Source organism: Panthera leo, chromosome A2, assembly GCF_018350215.1.
Source record: "Panthera leo isolate Ple1 chromosome A2, P.leo_Ple1_pat1.1, whole genome shotgun sequence".
Lineage (NCBI taxonomy): Eukaryota > Metazoa > Chordata > Mammalia > Carnivora > Felidae > Panthera > Panthera leo.
In genome coordinates, this window is record NC_056680.1 from 94,384,563 (window position 1) to 94,401,283 (window position 16,721).

Sequence of the window (16,721 nt, forward strand, 5' to 3'; positions counted from 1 at the left end):
GGAATAAACTCTGTTTTTATTTGTTTTTATTTCATGTTATTTTGCTTTCATTCCTGAAAGATGATTTTGTTGAACATTCAAATCTGGGTTGATGTTTTTTTTATGTCAGAACTTTAAAGATAACATTTCATTATTTTCTGACTCCTTCTTGTTTCTACTGAGAAAGTCCTTGTCATTTTAATTGTTGTTCCCCATAGGTAATACATCTTTTTTCTCTGGAAACTTTAAGAATTATTTGTTCTTGGTCTTCTCTTTATTTGTCCTTCCAAAATTCGTTGGTCTTGACTCTTAGGAGTAGTACCTTTTGTATTCTCACCTGTTACTTCATGAAATAGTTTATTTCTGTAGTCTCTAATACATGCTTCTAGAAGAATAATTAGATGTTGGTTGAATATTCTCGTTCTATCCTTCACTCTGCTTCTCTTTCATGTTTTTAATATTTTTAATCTTTTTGTCTTTGTTGCATTCTTAGTATTGAGAGACAAAGAGACAAGCAGGTCAGGTTCAAGACAGGAAATTAAAGTAAAAGCTAGTCTTGAGATCTTGACCACAAGTTAGAGAAGATTGAAGGTATGAGAATCTCTCCATATCACTTTCTGTAGGATTTCTTTTAGTTTAAAACCATTTTGAGTGGTAACTTGCTTTTTAAATTCCTGTTGGTATTTATAAATCTAATCCTTTTCATTTATTTCTTTAGGTCATTGTGTCAATGAGTATAGCATTTGCTCAACAAACTGAACTGTCTAGAATATCTGGGGAAAAAGAGGTTACTACATCATCAAAACAAGCACATGCTTTCTATCAGCAAGAACGTTATTTAAATAAAATGAAATCATCACAGGGTCAAGCTTTTGAAGAAATGGACATGAAATTTAAAGAAGAATTTAAACCACTTAGTAAGGAGTTAGGAGAAGATGGAAAGGACGTTCTGTTATCAAACGATGGTAATCTTGATGATACACTACAATCGAAGGACCATGAACTGACTATTTCAGAAGAAATGTTCTCCAAAGATAAAACATTTATAGTCAGAGAATCTGTAAGTATATTTCCTTGTATAAAAATCTGTGACTTCCTTCACTATAAAAATATTAGCAGTAATATTCCTTAATGGGGAAGGAAAGTATCAGATCCAATCTTGACTTAGGGATTTGCATTTTGAATGTGTTTTATTACTTGTAAAGTATATGAATAAATGATTTACTATTTTATTAAATAAAATAAGTCTGGCTCATAATATTTTTGTTTATGTTAGACATATATATATGCATGGTAAAATCTCATTGTAAATTATATGTACATTAATTTTGTTTCAGTCAGTTTAAGATTAATTATCCTACAATATGTCTGAATAAAAGGTTTGCTTCATTTAATGTGATGATAACATCACATGGAAGTAGCTTCCTGTTTAGGAAGATAATTTAAAGCATTGTACTCTGTAAATACTATTTCTCTTCTTCTATACTTACTCATTAATGGAGGATCTTTTCTGTGTCTGTACTACAACTGCCTGTGCCTTTAATGGAAAGAAAGAAATCCTACCTTTTTTTAATTATCTAAATTAAAATTTTTTATTAATGTTCAGGATAGGTTATATCGTGTTTAGAGGCATACTGAAATAAAATTGTCAACTTGTTTATGAAGTACAAAACTGAGATACTTGTGAAAACCTCTTTAATTTACCAGCAGCTGTTCAAGGCAGAGTGCTTCAGGAACTGAAGTACTTCTAGAAATTCATTAAGGAGTTGATTTCTAATGAGTATGAGAAAGTGGAACATAAAGCTTTTATTTCCAAATAAAAATTATTGAAATTTGTTTCTTATAGATTGTTATATATTCTTATATGTTATATTGTTGTCTGTAGTACTGTGGTGACCACTGCATAATATAAATTAGGTAAAATTTTTCATGTTTTATAAATTTAATTTTAAATTACAAGTATTCCATTTATATTATCTCCCCATCATAAATGTCAAGAGGGATAAGGGAGCTACAGCTTCATTAAGAGCAGAAGGCATTTTGAGGATTTTTAGTCTTTATTCTTCTCCCTTAGATTGCATTTAAACTAACTGACAAATAGCTATTTTGCGTTTGGAGAATAACATGTGTAATGGTAATAAACTTCACACTGATTTAGAATTATAATTAAGACAGATATCTTTTTTAAATTTATGTTTTAGTTAAATAATGGGAATAAAAATTAGGCACTTTAGTAGTGGAATTGCTTTTATATTAAAATACTGATGCTGACAGATTGCCACAAAATGTTTTATGATTGCCTTTTTTTTTCCTACCTTTTTAGATTCATGATGAAATTTTGGTATCAAGTATGGATGCTTCTAGACAACTAATGTTAAATGAAGAACAGTTGGAAGATATGAGGCAGGAACTTGTGCGACAATACCAAGAACATCAACAGGCGACAGAACTGTTACGGCAGGCACACATGCGCCAGATGGAGAGACAGCGAGAAGACCAGGAACAGCTACAAGAAGAGATTAAGAGACTGAATAGACAATTAGCCCAGGTATGAGACTTAGCATCTCTTTTCTCCCCGATTAAAATAGCAGTATTCTTTAGATAGCCTTTATTTAAAAAGTCAAAACTATTGCCAAGATCTGAATAAAAACAAGTGTTTAACATTAAGAACAGACTCCATCAGCACAACAGCCTTAGATCTTGTTAGGAACACCTGACTTAACCTTGGAGTGCATTGCGTCTGTGCCATTTTATTTATCTGCCTTTTTAGGCATTGGAAAAGTGGCTACAAGGCTGTTTGTATATTTGTTTTTAATCATTCCATTGATCATACACGCAAAAGCACTGTGATAGTATTCTGTGACAGAAATTCTTTGTGCTGAGGTGCAGTTGATACTCCGTTTTCCCATATTCATTTATAGTTTTGTGAGTCCACCAATTAGCATTTCCAAGGTTTACCTTTATCTTTAATCTATCTTTTTAATCATGAATGGAAATCTGAAGTAGTATGTTTCTGGGACTTTCTCCAGGGAAACATTTCTTCTTGATTTGACAAATGCAAATTTATATAACGTTCTTATCCCTTTTTCTGACTCCTTGGCATTTGGGAGCTGTATTCTTATCAATTGCTGTATATAGTATACTCACAAAATCATTACAGAAAAGCACAAAATATTTTTACAAAAGTTCCTATGAAAACAAATTTATTCCATTTATTTTGAAAACTTAAGAGATAAAAAATAGAGAAAACTTAAAACATGTTCTTTCCGATATAGAATAGGAAAATTGGCAGTTGAACATAAAACATCATTTGAAAAAAATTGATTTTGCTTTTCTTCATCGCATTTTGTGAATTTAAATTTCTGAATTTTCAATGCAAAATTGACATATGAATATATTATTAATTGAGCTTCACAAATTCCTGAATATTCTAGCCCTAATTAGTTTTTTATTTTAACTTTCAAATTTTGCATTGAACTTTATATACGCTTTTAACCCCTAATCATGGGATGTGACTCATATGTAGAAAGTGCCTTCTCTTGGTCCTTGGGTTAAAAGAAATCTGCTTATTATTTCTGCTTTTTTCTTCTATCGCAAACAATATTCTCTCATGACCTTTTTTCTTATTTAGAGATCCTCAATAGATAATGAAAACCTGGTTTCAGAGAGAGAAAGGGTGCTTTTAGAGGAGCTGGAAGCACTAAAGCAGCTGTCTCTAGCGGGAAGAGAGAAGCTGTGTTGTGAGCTGCGCAACAGCAGTACGCAAACACAGGTAGTATGGACTCGGGCCCACCTAGGGTCCAGGGGTCAACATGCAGTAGGATCTGTTTGTCTTTGTTGTCCGTGGGAAATATATTTTTTATGGGTGTGGAGCTTAACAGATTTGTGATTGTTTACATGCCAGGTAGGTGGAGTCAAGATGTTTCACGTTCCATTTAAGGTAATTTGAATCAGACATTGCTGTAGCAGCAGCTGTTGCTTCACCACGGAGCAGCCTAACAAACTGGATGTCACACTACAGCATGCGTTAGCCTGAACCCAGTGAAACTGTTTTCATCTGTGTATTAGGCTGCCTTAGCTTTTTTGATAATGCTAATCTCTTAATAAAATGTAGTTAAATATTATTTCAAAGATTATCTATTTTGCACACAGAGGTTTCTGTTTCACTTTATAGCACTTTAGAAGAATGACATGGTGTTTCCAAGATGACAGGTTTTCTTTCTCTTTTGTCCTCTCTACCTTTACACAACCTTAAACAGAACGGAAATGAAAACCAGGAGGAAGTTGAGGAACAGGCATTTAAAGAAAAGGAGTTAGACAGAAAACCTGAAGATGTGCTTCCTGATATTCTGACCAATGAAAGGTATACAGAATGTGTATTTTTTCAGTACAGAGGGAATTAAAATAGTTGTTTCAGTGTGATAAACTTTATTTGTCCTTGTTTTGATCTTGTACATTTGTTTTGTCCATTTTACTCTGTGTGTAAAGAATTACCAACCTTTGATAGGCAAATTTTTAAAAATATTTTTTATATAAAGTAATTTTTGATTCGATATTGGTCATGTACTTATCTCAGTAAATGGTAAGGCATTATTTGGTTACTGAACCTTTCTTGATTAATTTTATTCTGCTCATATGCCATTTTTTATCCTTAAAAACACAATTGTACATGTGTGTATTTCTTCACTGTATGGACGTACATTCAATATAAGCCACCTCCCTTGTTTGTGATGAGAAAAAAATTAAGTGTGATAGTCTACAGTTAGCTTCTTTCATTGATTTATTGCATATCAGATGAGAACTTTTAATCCATATCCCACTTTTGATAGATCCCACTTTTATATCATGAATAAATTAATGATGTTAACAAAACTTTCCCTGATTTGATTTTGTAGAGGTTAATATAAAAATGTAAAATATTAAGTAAGAATAGTTACCCCTGTGTTAAGAACTGTAGGCATAGTATTTTAAAATTTGTTCTGTTCAAATGAAAATAATTTCTTTAATTTTAAATTAAATTAATATCTACTAACTTAATTTCCTCCTTTTCCAATTTCTGTGACTGTCAACCCTCTGTGTCCTCCTAACCTCCTTCCTCAGCTTGCATGGAGGAATTTGGCCCCTAAGATTTTGGCTTCCCCATTGGATCATCAGTATGGAACACAGTCAGTATGGAACTCAAACAAGAAAGACAGTGTATGAAAATTAGAGTTACCATGGCAATATAAAATAAACAGTTTGTTTATTTTATATTCTTTATCTCTAATTGGTATATTTTTAAAACTATGCAGTATTTAATTTTTAGGAATTTTTGTAGTGAGTGCTAATAAATGAGTATTCATATTTTATTATCTCTCTTTACCATCATATTAATTTTAATCATTTCTCTGATTTAGAAATATTTTCAAGTTGTCCTAATCCTGATGTGTTTGGGGCTTGAACAAAACTTCAGAAAAAGTTAAATAAAACCCTTGACTTACTGCCTACTAACTAAATTACTTAGAGTTTTATTTTTAATATCCTCACCTCATGTAAGCAGAGAACTTGATATAGGTGCAAAAATAGAACTAGTCTCTTTCACTTGACAAATACTGAAGGAAAACTTGCCCGTTTATTACCTTGTCTAAAAATAGTTATGTCATGTGCCGGTGAAAACAGATATCCTTTAACCTGATTGTTGGTGATCTCCCACAGTGTGAAGCTGAGATAGAAAACAGTCTTAAAGCAGTGGACCTTTACCATGAAAGTCTCTTATTCTACCTATATGTATTAAATATAAAGTTTGCCACTGTAGTACTCTTAATGATTTAAGCTGTTAGGATAAGAGAATTGTTTAGTTATTCAGAAGATTAATCAGATAATTTTCTGAATTACCATTTATGGAAGTATATTTCTTGACATGAAAAGGTGTTTATGTTAAGCAAAAAAAGAAAAACCTTACAAAGACACTTTGTCCTGGATAACTCCATTTTTGTTTTTAAAATGTATATATTTATGAGGCAGAGGGGAAATCTAGAAAGAGAGGCATTAAAATGTTAACACTGATTTTTTTGCTGAGATATTTAAGTGGGTGGTAAGCAGTGTTTTCTAATTTTTTGAAAATGAGAGTGTTTGACATCTTTTAAAAAAGAGAGATCCACCATTGATTCCAATTGGTTGAAAATAGGTTCCTTCTACTGGCTGCAATGAATATGGTTTATGTAACTTGAGAAATTTCTGTCTCTGTAGCAGATGTAATAAATGATACTTCCTCTGGTGTTGGCAAATAGTGATATTGCACAATAGATCTTGTTAAAAACAGGTCTCTGCCTGTTTTTATAATTTAATTATCTAGATTATCACCAGTAGGTTGTAGAAATACATTTTTCTGGTGGAATTTTTAAATTACATTTTAAATTATATTGTTTGACACATAGAAAGATTAAATGTGAACTATGTATAAGAACAATAAATGGTACTATCAGCTTGCATATGCTTGGATACTAACACAATTTTTAAAACAACTTTTGCATCTCCTTAAAATTTTCTTCTAATTTGGAAACTCTACTACCTTAAAATGTCAGGTGTTTGATTACTTTAAGGTCAGTAAAGTACTGCACATTTGTAAAAAAGCACTTCATTTTAAGTGCTATGCATATTATTTTCATAGAGAATATCATGATATTTTATTATTCAGGTCAAATATTTTTTGGTACATTTTGTGTGGAACATAAGCACAGTGTTTGCTTCAAAAAGATTAAGCATTTTAATAAATGTTTCTTTCTCTATACAGGTTTGCACTGCAGAAAGCTAATAATAGACTTCTCAAGATCCTCTTAGAAGTTGTAAAGACAACAGCAGCTGTTGAAGAAACAATTGGTCGCCATGTTCTTGGTATTCTAGATAGATCTAGTAAGGTCCAGTCATCTGCCAGCTTTATTTGGAGGTCGGAAGGAGAGGCACCTATAAAGTCATGTATCCATGAGGAACACACAGGAGGTACTGGTTTTATATGCTGTTGAGACTGTCATCATTATCTCATAAATCTTTCTGAGAGCAAGGCAGTTTGCTATGTGTTGAAAACCCGGAAGAGAGAATGTTAAAGTTGTTTCCAACAAAAAGATATGCAGACACATATTTTGGAACCACTGTTTTCAGAACACCATTATTGTATAGCTTTTGCAAGTGTGTGTCTTGGAGTTGTTATTGTACATAGTCAGGAATACTGCTGTGCTACAGAAACCAGAGGCTATTTAATTTCTCCACCAATAAAAGAAAAATTCTACATCACTTCTCAGGACTTTTATCCATGAGATATCCAATATCCATGAGGTATTGGCAACATCCTGAAACCACCCTTTAAGATTAGAAATAAAGAGTTTTAGGAATCAAGCATCAGTTTCACATCTGTTGAGAATGGTTAAAAGAATGTCTTTGTAAGAAACCCAAGGCTTGAACTTATCTTTAGGCTGTCCTCTGCTAGCTCCTTTCTTCCTTTTGGAAAAGTAGTTTGAAGTGTGACAGAATATGTGTGGATCCAGAGGTTGGGTCCTGAAAGAATGTAGCTCTCTTCCTAATTCTGTCTTCTTCCAGCTATGTGAGTCAGAATTTCTTCTTGGAATTTCTTAGTTTCACACTTGCTGACATCCAGTCTCTCTTGTTTTTTAATTCCTTGTTGATAAGGGAATCAGGAAATCAAAGGGTGAGAAAATTTTTGTCAAATGGGAAAAGATAGGGTCTGGACTCTCAGATACTGTAGTACACTCCACACCCAAGCATGTCTCCCCAGTTAGAGGCAAACCTTCTAAGAGTGCTAATATTTTCAGTTTTTGAGAGCATTTTGTTGAAGTTTCATGTGGAGAAATGAAAAGAGATTATCCCACTTACAGAAAGTTTACCTGATTACAGTTTGCCCAGTAGCATGTTTCTAAGTGCAGAGAAAAGTTTGAAATTATAAGTAAAACTGCCTCAGTTGAGTACAAAGATGATTTTTTTTAACTTTTTTTATTTTTTTAATTTTTTTAAATTTACATCCAAATTAGTTAGCATATAGTGCAACAATGACTTCAGGAGTAGATTCCTTAGTGCCCCTTATCCATTTAGCCCATCCCCCCTCCCACAACCCCTCCAGCAACCCTCAGTTTGTTCTCCATATTTATGAGTCTCTTCTGTTTTGTCTGCCTCCCTGTTTTTATATTATTTTTGTTTCCCTTCCCTTATATTCATGTGTTTTGTCTCTTAAAATCCTCATATGAGTGAAGTCCTATGGTTTTTGTCTTTCTCTGACTAACTTCACTTAGCATAATACCACCCCAGTTCCATCCACGTAGTTGCAAATGGCAAGATTTCATTCTTTTTGATTGCCGAGTAATACTCCATTGTGTATATATACCACATCTTCTTTAACCATTCATCCATCGATGGACATTTGGGCTCTTTCCATACTTTGGCTATTGTGGATAGTGCTGCTATAGACATGGAGGTGCATGTGTCCCTTCGAAACAACACACCTGTATCCCTTGGATAAATGCCTAGTAGTGCAATTGCTGGGTCGTAGGGTAATTCTATTTTTAGTTTTTTGAGGAACCTCCATACTGTTTTCCAGAGTGGCTGCACCAGCTTGCATTCCCACCAGCAATGCAAAAGAGATCCTCTTTCTCTGCATCCTCGCCAACATCTGTTGTTGCCTTAGTTGTTAATGGTAGCCATTCTGACAGGTGTCAGAATCTCACTGTGGTTTTGATTTGTATTTCCCTGATGATGAGTGATGTTGAGCATTTTTTCATGTGTTGGTTGGCCATCTGGATGTCTTCTTTGGAGGAGTACAAAGATAATTTGAAAAACCTCTTTTCTTTTCTTAAGGTGTTTTTTGGTTTTTGGGTTTTTTGTTTTTTGTTTTTTGTTTTTTTTTTTGAGAGAGCATGTGCACAAGTGGGGGAGGGGCAGAGATGGCGGGGAGAGAGATAATCCCAAACAGGCTCCACGCTGTCAGCACAGAGCCCGGTATAGGGCTTACACTCATGAACTGTGAGATTGTGACCTGAGCTAAAATCAAGAGTTGGGCACTTAACTGACTGAGCCACCCAGGCATCCCTTAAAAACCTTTTAATAAGAGCTGAAGATCGCTTCTCGGCCTTTTGGCTAAGATCAAGTGTGGTATCTGTTCTTATCAGTTTAATAAGAGCTGAAATAATAACTGAATTTTTTGTTTTTGTTTTTTTTAGAGAGAGAGTGAGAGAGCGCGCAAGCAAGGGAGAGGCTCAGAGGCAAGGGCGGGAGAGAAAGAGAGAGAGAGAGAAAGAGAGAGAGAGAATCTTAAGCAGGCTCCCCACTCAGTGCAGAGCCTGACACGCGGCTCAGTCCCACAGCCCTTGGATCATAACCTGAGCCGAAATCAAGAGTCAGGTGCTCAACCAACTGAGTCACCCAGATGCCCTATAAATAATACTGAATTTTTAAACTTTCTGTCATACTCATTCTTTTCAAACTTTGTAGAAGCATTTTTTTCAAATTAATGTCACCCTTTTGTTAAGCTCTCAATCAGGGGTATTTTATTTCTACAAATGGATCTTGATGTATAGAAAAGAATTAGGTAACGCTTTCTTGATCTTATTGTAAAAGTGTTTATCAAACTAATTAGGATGACCATTAATATCACTGGGGGACACTTAAAGATCCATTTTGCATCTTGAAGAGACTATTGAATTAATAGAGTTTATAATTTAAAACTTTAAATTTTCTGATAAACTTTGAAGAATGTATTGGTTTTAAAAATTGACACTCATTTATAAGAATTTTTTCTGATGTTCCTTAATATTTTTCATGGAAGCATTATTGTAAAAACTAAAAGGAACTATTGAAATATTTCTTTTATGTCTTATTTAATATAACAGAAAGTTCAGTCTTAATCTGATTATGAAGCATCGTTTGCTTTTCAGTTTTTATGTATCATTTTTTTACTGTAGGTAGTAGCACTTGTGATTTATTTCCAGCTTTCAAGTCCAAACTTGTTTAGATTTTAAACATGTATAGACTTGTTAACTCTCTAAAAAAGTAATTAATTGATTTGCTCATGTTTGCTGCCACATAAGAGGGACCTAGTTTATGAAAGTGAAGGGAGATTTTGAGCCAGTATCAAATTATTTGAATTTGAGTGAATCTTAAAGTAGTTCATAAGAATGAGTTCCCCTAGCATGAGTTGAAAGAAAATTTCTTTGAGGCCAGCACTGTAATGGCACAGTGGTACAATGCATACCTCTCTCTTAGGTAGCCAAGCACTGAGTTTCATCTGCTGCATCTTCCTTTTGGAGTAGTGTGATGTGATAGAACGCTCAGTTAGTTATCTGGAGGCCCTGGATTCTCAGTTAGTTATCTGGAGGCAAATCTCTCCCAGGGCTTCAGTTCAATTCACTCATCTCTGAGGTATAGTATAAGAGGCAAAGTAGAGTCCGTGGTTTCCAATTAGGGCTCTAGAGATCTTCAGAAGGCCATTGGTTTAGGGAATGCCCTATCAGATCACCTTCCCTGCTTAACCTGAGAAGATACGGAATGAACATGGTATAAGTCCATAAAGTAAATGGCTAAAGGAAATGCTTTAACCATCATCTGCTGTGTTAACCGTTATCTGCAGAGAAATCAGTGGTTCACCAATTTGAAATCATGAGTTTTTTCACCAGGCTGGCAATTCTGAGGTTTCTATTGGCATTTTATGACATTGCCCTGTTAATATATGTTTTTTTCTGATTTTTTCCCCCTGAAAACTCTTACAAATGCAGCATAAACTTGCTGTCTTTCTCGTTCTTTTATTGCATTGGAATAAACAAACAAAAAAAAAAATTAGATTTTTTCATTGGAACATACTCACATTATTTTTATTTGTTTATATCTTCCACATGTTACTGTAAAATACAGTAAGCTAGTTGACATCTTCATTTTTAGAAAAGATACTTTAATCTGTATTTTTATTAGCATTTGAAAAAATTAACTTTCACTGACCTTTCATAAGCCATTTTGTTTTATGTGTCTTTTGTAGTTTGTTGCTTGAGATTTGTTCCCATGCAGTATACAATATCTTCAATTGTTTTCCTCACCATTGATTTTTAATATATATAAAATAATATATAAATAATTCATAATATAATAATATTCATAATATATTTTTTTCAAGTACACTGGTTCTTCTTAACTTTGCTCCCCACTCAAGATAAACCTTGACAGTCTTGATGAGGGATTAGACCAACCCGTACTTCTACCAGTTTCGGTTCCTGTTCCTACCACAGTTGCTCTCTGTCAGGACAGCAGTGACCTCCCAGCTATCTAATACTATCTTCTCAGTCCTTCTCCTATTTGAGTTTGTAGACAAATAACATTACTGACATCTCTACGTTTTTTGCAATGTTCTCTTCTTGTCTCCTTGTCTGTGACTTTTTTTACACACATTCTTTTGTAAGTTTATTTTACTATGGAGGCTCCAACTATGTTTTTCCTCCTTCTCTCCTGAAACAGGAAAGTAGTTGTTTATTGCTTATGAAGTAAATGTATCCACTTTCAAGATTTTGACTCTCACCTTAATATAAATGACTCCTAAGTCTCTGCAGACCCAAATTTCTAAAAGTTGACTCATCTTTTCCACATAGCCCATTCAGACTTACCATTTTTTATGCCTACTCTGTGTACGGTCTCCTGACTTTCAGAGTATTTCTCTTAATGACTTTTCTTTCACCTACAAATCAATCTACACTTGAACCCAGGATCATCTTTTACTACTTTTCTTTCTCCCTAGTTTTATGTATGCATTTAATCTTCTCTGGCTGTGCCCAGCCCCTCCCCCCATCTTTATCTCACATTTCAACACCTCTCATCTATTCTTCCACTCAGTCTCTTCTTATCCCTTCCACTGCATTCCTACAATTTGCTTCTTGATTTATAGATTTGATGTCTTCCTGTGCAAAAATCATTCACTGCCTCATTAATTTATAGCACAACTCCAAGGTTCCTATAAAAGTTCAGACCATTCACAACTTGGATCAAGCCTCCTTCCCAGCTACCTTCCTTCTGCTGTCTTCCCTACCTCATCCCAGCTTCTCTCCACACTTTGACTCCATAAAGCCTTGACTCCCCATCATATCAGACTATTCTCTTTCCTGTGATTTGTCAGATTCTCTGTGCTTACTAGAAAAGGTCACTGTAGAATGCATTTAATTCCTTAAAGATGCTATGTAACATGTATTTTTAGCTTTAAATACCACTTATAAAACTATTTCTTCCATAGTTTTTTCAAAAATATTTAGTTTCTGAACTACATTCATTTTGTTTAGTAACTTTGTAATATACATTGTACTGTACTTTATATGAATTCATTTTGAATTCCAAGATCATTTTGAACTCATGAATACTTGTAAAGTATTGATCCCTCTTATCAAGACATTCAATTTTGAATACGTGGAATAACATAAGTAAATATTAGTCTGGTTGCTGTCTGTTTTTAAATTTTGAGAGTAAAAATACAAAGGGAAAATTGTATTAGCTGTTACACTAAGAATTTGATAAACTATGTGATAGCGAACATTTAAAATCATTTCCTAGGTGGGGCACCTGAGTGGCTCAATTGGTTAAGTGGCCGACTTCAGCTCAGGTTATGATCTTGTGGTCCATGAGTTTGAGTCCCACATCAGGCTCTGTGCTGACCACTCAGAGCCTCAAGCCTGCTTTGGATTCTGTGTGTCTCCCTCTCTTTCTGCATCTCCCCCACTTGCACTCTGTCTCTCTTTCTCTCTCACAAATAAACATAAAAAAAATTTTTTTTTTAAATCATTTCCTAGAATCCAGTCTTGGATTCTTTAGCCAGTGACTTGTATAGAGGAGGTATTTAGTGAACGTTGAACTGTGCTGCATTCAGATCTTGCATCTGAAACTGTATCTAATACTGTTCATACATGAGAGTGAGAGAACTACACACACCAGCTGCCTCAGCAAGACATTTTAATAAATAGCTCTTATTCTCCTGGATGACTGTATCAAACTGAATATTCTAAGTACTTTGGAAATTAAAGTTTGCTGTTAATTTGTTAACTTTCTACAGTTACTGATAAGAAATACATACTACATGTAATAAAAGAATAGGAAATTCTTCTTTAGGACATTTTGTTGTTAGGTTGTATTGTGCTGCCACAGATGAGTATCGTGTTCCATGACAGCAATGAGTAACCTATGCTTTTATTTCAGTTTACAGAAAACACGTCCAGATTCTCTGCCCATGTCAACTCAGTTTGTCTGAATAAAAAATAAGAATAATGTGGATATATATGTCCATAGTTAAATGAGTACTGCTCATTAGCCTACTAATCTCTTTGTAGTATACCTCTTACAAAAGTTTCAAGCTGCAAAATGATCTTAGTCCCTTTTACTGTCTAGCCTGAACTGGTGATGCTTCCCAGTATTGTGCTCAGAAATCAGAGGATCTGTTCTAGACAAAATCAAGCCCTTCTTCTATCCCTCCATACACCTGAAATATTCCATTGCAGTATTTTTCTTTTCATGTCGTTTATGTATTTATTTTCTCATTAAATGGTCCTTGAGGGTAGGAACCAGATCTTGCCACCTGTAAGTCTCCATTACTTAGTAAATCCTACATGGTGGGTACTTAGTAAATACCTGTGGAAAGTTGTTTTAAAAACTTTTATGAAAGAAAAAAAAAATACTGAATAACCCAAGTATTAATTTCTAGAAAGCCCTCTTAGCATAGCATTCTTCTTCTCCTACCTGCTTTGTTATCAAATAATACTACATTCTGTATTTGCCTATTTATTATGTTGCAGTGTTGTTATTAAAAGACCTTTTTAAAAAAGACCTTATAGTTCAGTGATTTCAGGTTTTAATTTCATTTTATTTTATAACCTTTTTTTACTATAATTACTAAACATAATTGGTTTATGCCTTTAAAATACTGTTATTCCAGTTACAGATGAATCTATACCCTCTTATTCTGGAGGTGATGTGCCAAGAAATGACAGTAGTATATGGTCAAAAGTAACTGAAGAGGGGACAGATCTCTCAGAACAACTCATGAGGAGTGGTTTTGCTGGAACTGAAATAGACCCTGAAAATGAAGAACTTATGCTCAGTATTAGCGGTCGACTACAAGCAGCAGTTGAGAAACTCCTGGAAGCTATAAGTGAAACGAGTAGTCAGGTAACCTCTTTATGTTGCTAATATGTACTAAATTTGCAGTAGGTTTTCTTTTAAGCCAGTGAACATCTAAATGTTTTCTTTCTATTGTCTCACGTAAATTTAGTCAAGTTCTTAACAATTGGTTATCTTTGTAACAACAGGGATCTTTGATATCACCGGGTTTCTTTTCAGGTGGTAAGAGTTCATTTAATGTCCTGATGGACTTTTCAAGTTCAAAATTCAATGTTGTTTTAATTTTCAGATTTTCTAGACTCTTGAACATTACTTTTTTGATATCAAAAGAGATTTTTTTTTAATATATGAAATTTATTGTCAAATTGGTTTCCATACAACACCCAGTGCTCATCCCAAAAGATGCCCTCTTCAATGCCCATCACCTCCCCTCCCCTCCCTCCCACCCCCCCCATCAACCCTCAGTTTTTAAGAGTTTCTTATGCTTTGTCTCTCTCCCAGTCTAATCTCTTTTTTTTTCCTTCCCCTCCCCCATGGGTTTCTGTTAAGTTTCTCAGGATCCACATAAGAGTGAAAACATATGGTATCTGTCTTTCTCTGTATGGCTTATTTCACTTAGCATCACACTCTCCAGTTCCATCCACGTTGCTACAAAGGGCCATATTTCATTCTTTCTCATTGCCATGTAGTATTCCATTGTGTATATAAACCACAATTTCTTTATCCATTCATCAGTTGATGGACATTTAGGCTCTTTCCACAATTTGGCTATTGTTGAGAATGCTGCTATAAACATTGGGGTACAAGTGCCCCTATGCATCAGTACTCCTGTATCCCTTGGGTAAATTCCTAGCAGTGCTATTGCTGGGTCATAGGGTAGGTCTGTTTTTAATTTTCTTTTTTTTTTTTTTTTTTAATTTTTTTTTTTTTTAACGTTTTATTTTTGAAACAGAGAGAGACAGAGCATGAACAGGGGAGGGTCAGCGAGAGGGAGACACAGAATCTGAAACAGGCTCCAGGCTCTGAGCTGTCAGCACAGAGCCCGACGTGGGGCTCGAACTCACGGACCGCGAGATCATGACCTGAGCCAAAGTCGGCCGCTTAACCGACTGAGCCACCCAGGCGCCCCTGTTTTTAATTTTCAAAAGAGATTTTAACTTTACCCTTATTTGTAATATTCTGCAGTGTATGTTATTTATTTGAAGGTATAGTATCAGCAATCTCTTAAACTATATGCTCCAGTATGTCCTAACACACTAACTACTGTTGTCATGTGACAACAAATCATACCTGTAATCCTTCACATTTTTACTTCCTTTTCATGAACGTTAATAGATTACCTCATTTTACTGTCTCTTGGTAGGCAGTATCTCTTGGTAGTGAGGGACAGTTTCTATGTTGAAGCACAGTTTTTATAGAAATTTTAAAGGGACACAACCATTTATAAGTTAAAATGCAATTTTCTCTGTCTATAACATTTTTTACACTATGGTAATTATTTCTTAAGTTACTGAAGTTACGTAAAAGAAGCTGTAGAATCATAGCTATGGTGTTATTTGAATGAGTACTCCATTGTCATCAGTTAGAGCCAGTATTAACATTTTCATTGATATCTTTATTCAGAGTATCCTAGATCCATGTGTATTTCTAACAGAAGTTGAGAAGTTGAAAGACATGTCTTTCATGTCTTGTTATTTCTTTTTTTTTTTTAATCTTTTATTCATTTTTGAGAGAGACAGAGTATGAGTGGGGAATGGGCAGAGAGAGAGGGAGACACAGAATCCGAAGCAGGCTTCAGGCTCTGAGCTGTCAGCACAGAGCCCAACACGGGGCTTGAACCCATGGACAGCGAGATCATGACCTGAGCCGAAGTCGGACGCTTAACAGACTAAGCTACCCAGACGCCCCTATGTCTTGCTATTTCTAATGTCTGGCTTTTATTGAAGTTACTTTTTTTCCTCTAAGAAATTGCTCTGTTATGGAATGTCTCTGCAATAGCAGTGACTGTAGGATGTATCATATTTGGCAAATATTGTTATATATTTTGTGTTTTAATGCCAAATTCATTTAGGTTAAGTTAGTGATTGGGTCCTCTCCTTGTTACTGACCCTTGAAATCACTTGTTAACCACCTACTATTTGGTTACTTTCTCATTATCCATTTCTTTTTATCTTGGCAACTTGCTGTTGGCATTTAACAAAGAAGGCATTATCAAAACAACATATTTCCAGTGAAATATTTGCCTTCTGAATAGTCATCAGATAACCAGAGTTTTTCCCAGGTTCATTTTTCTTTGTAAGGAGGTAGTCTAAATTCTTTTCTGGGATAGAATATAGACTGTATCTTTAAGAGCAAATTACCAGGGATGCCTGGGTGGCTTAGCTGGTTAGGTGTTTGATTTGGTTTTGGCCCAGGTGATGATCTGACAGTTTGTTCAAGCCCCATGTCAGGCTCTGTGCTGACAGTGTGGAGCCTGCCTGGGATTCTCTCTCAGCCCCTCTCCTGCTCGCTCGCTCTCTCTCTCTCTCTCAAAAATAAATAAACTTAAAAAAAAAACAAAACCAGAAAACAAATTACCACTTGGAATGAGAATTCACCATTTGGCCAGAGGAATGTATCAT

The 16,721-nt window shown here is 34.7% G+C and overlaps 1 protein-coding gene and 1 pseudogene across 5 annotated transcripts in view; both read left to right on the forward strand.

Moving 5' to 3' along the window:
- Positions 1-16,721, forward strand: part of AKAP9 (A-kinase anchoring protein 9) — a 152,621-nt gene that overhangs the window by 73,496 nt on the left and 62,404 nt on the right. For 4 of the 5 annotated variants that reach the window (XM_042917550.1, XM_042917567.1, XM_042917558.1 and 1 more), the window contains 6 exons: positions 698-1,039; positions 2,303-2,527; positions 3,611-3,751; positions 4,239-4,342; positions 6,752-6,957; positions 13,916-14,148. In XM_042917550.1, the coding sequence (XP_042773484.1) occupies positions 698-1,039; positions 2,303-2,527; positions 3,611-3,751; positions 4,239-4,342; positions 6,752-6,957; positions 13,916-14,148 (1,251 nt within the window). The remainder of the gene's footprint in view (positions 1-697; positions 1,040-2,302; positions 2,528-3,610; positions 3,752-4,238; positions 4,343-6,751; positions 6,958-13,915; positions 14,149-16,721) is intronic. The other variant, XM_042917578.1, reaches the window with a different exon arrangement.
- Positions 9,080-9,203, forward strand: LOC122214716 (annotated as a pseudogene).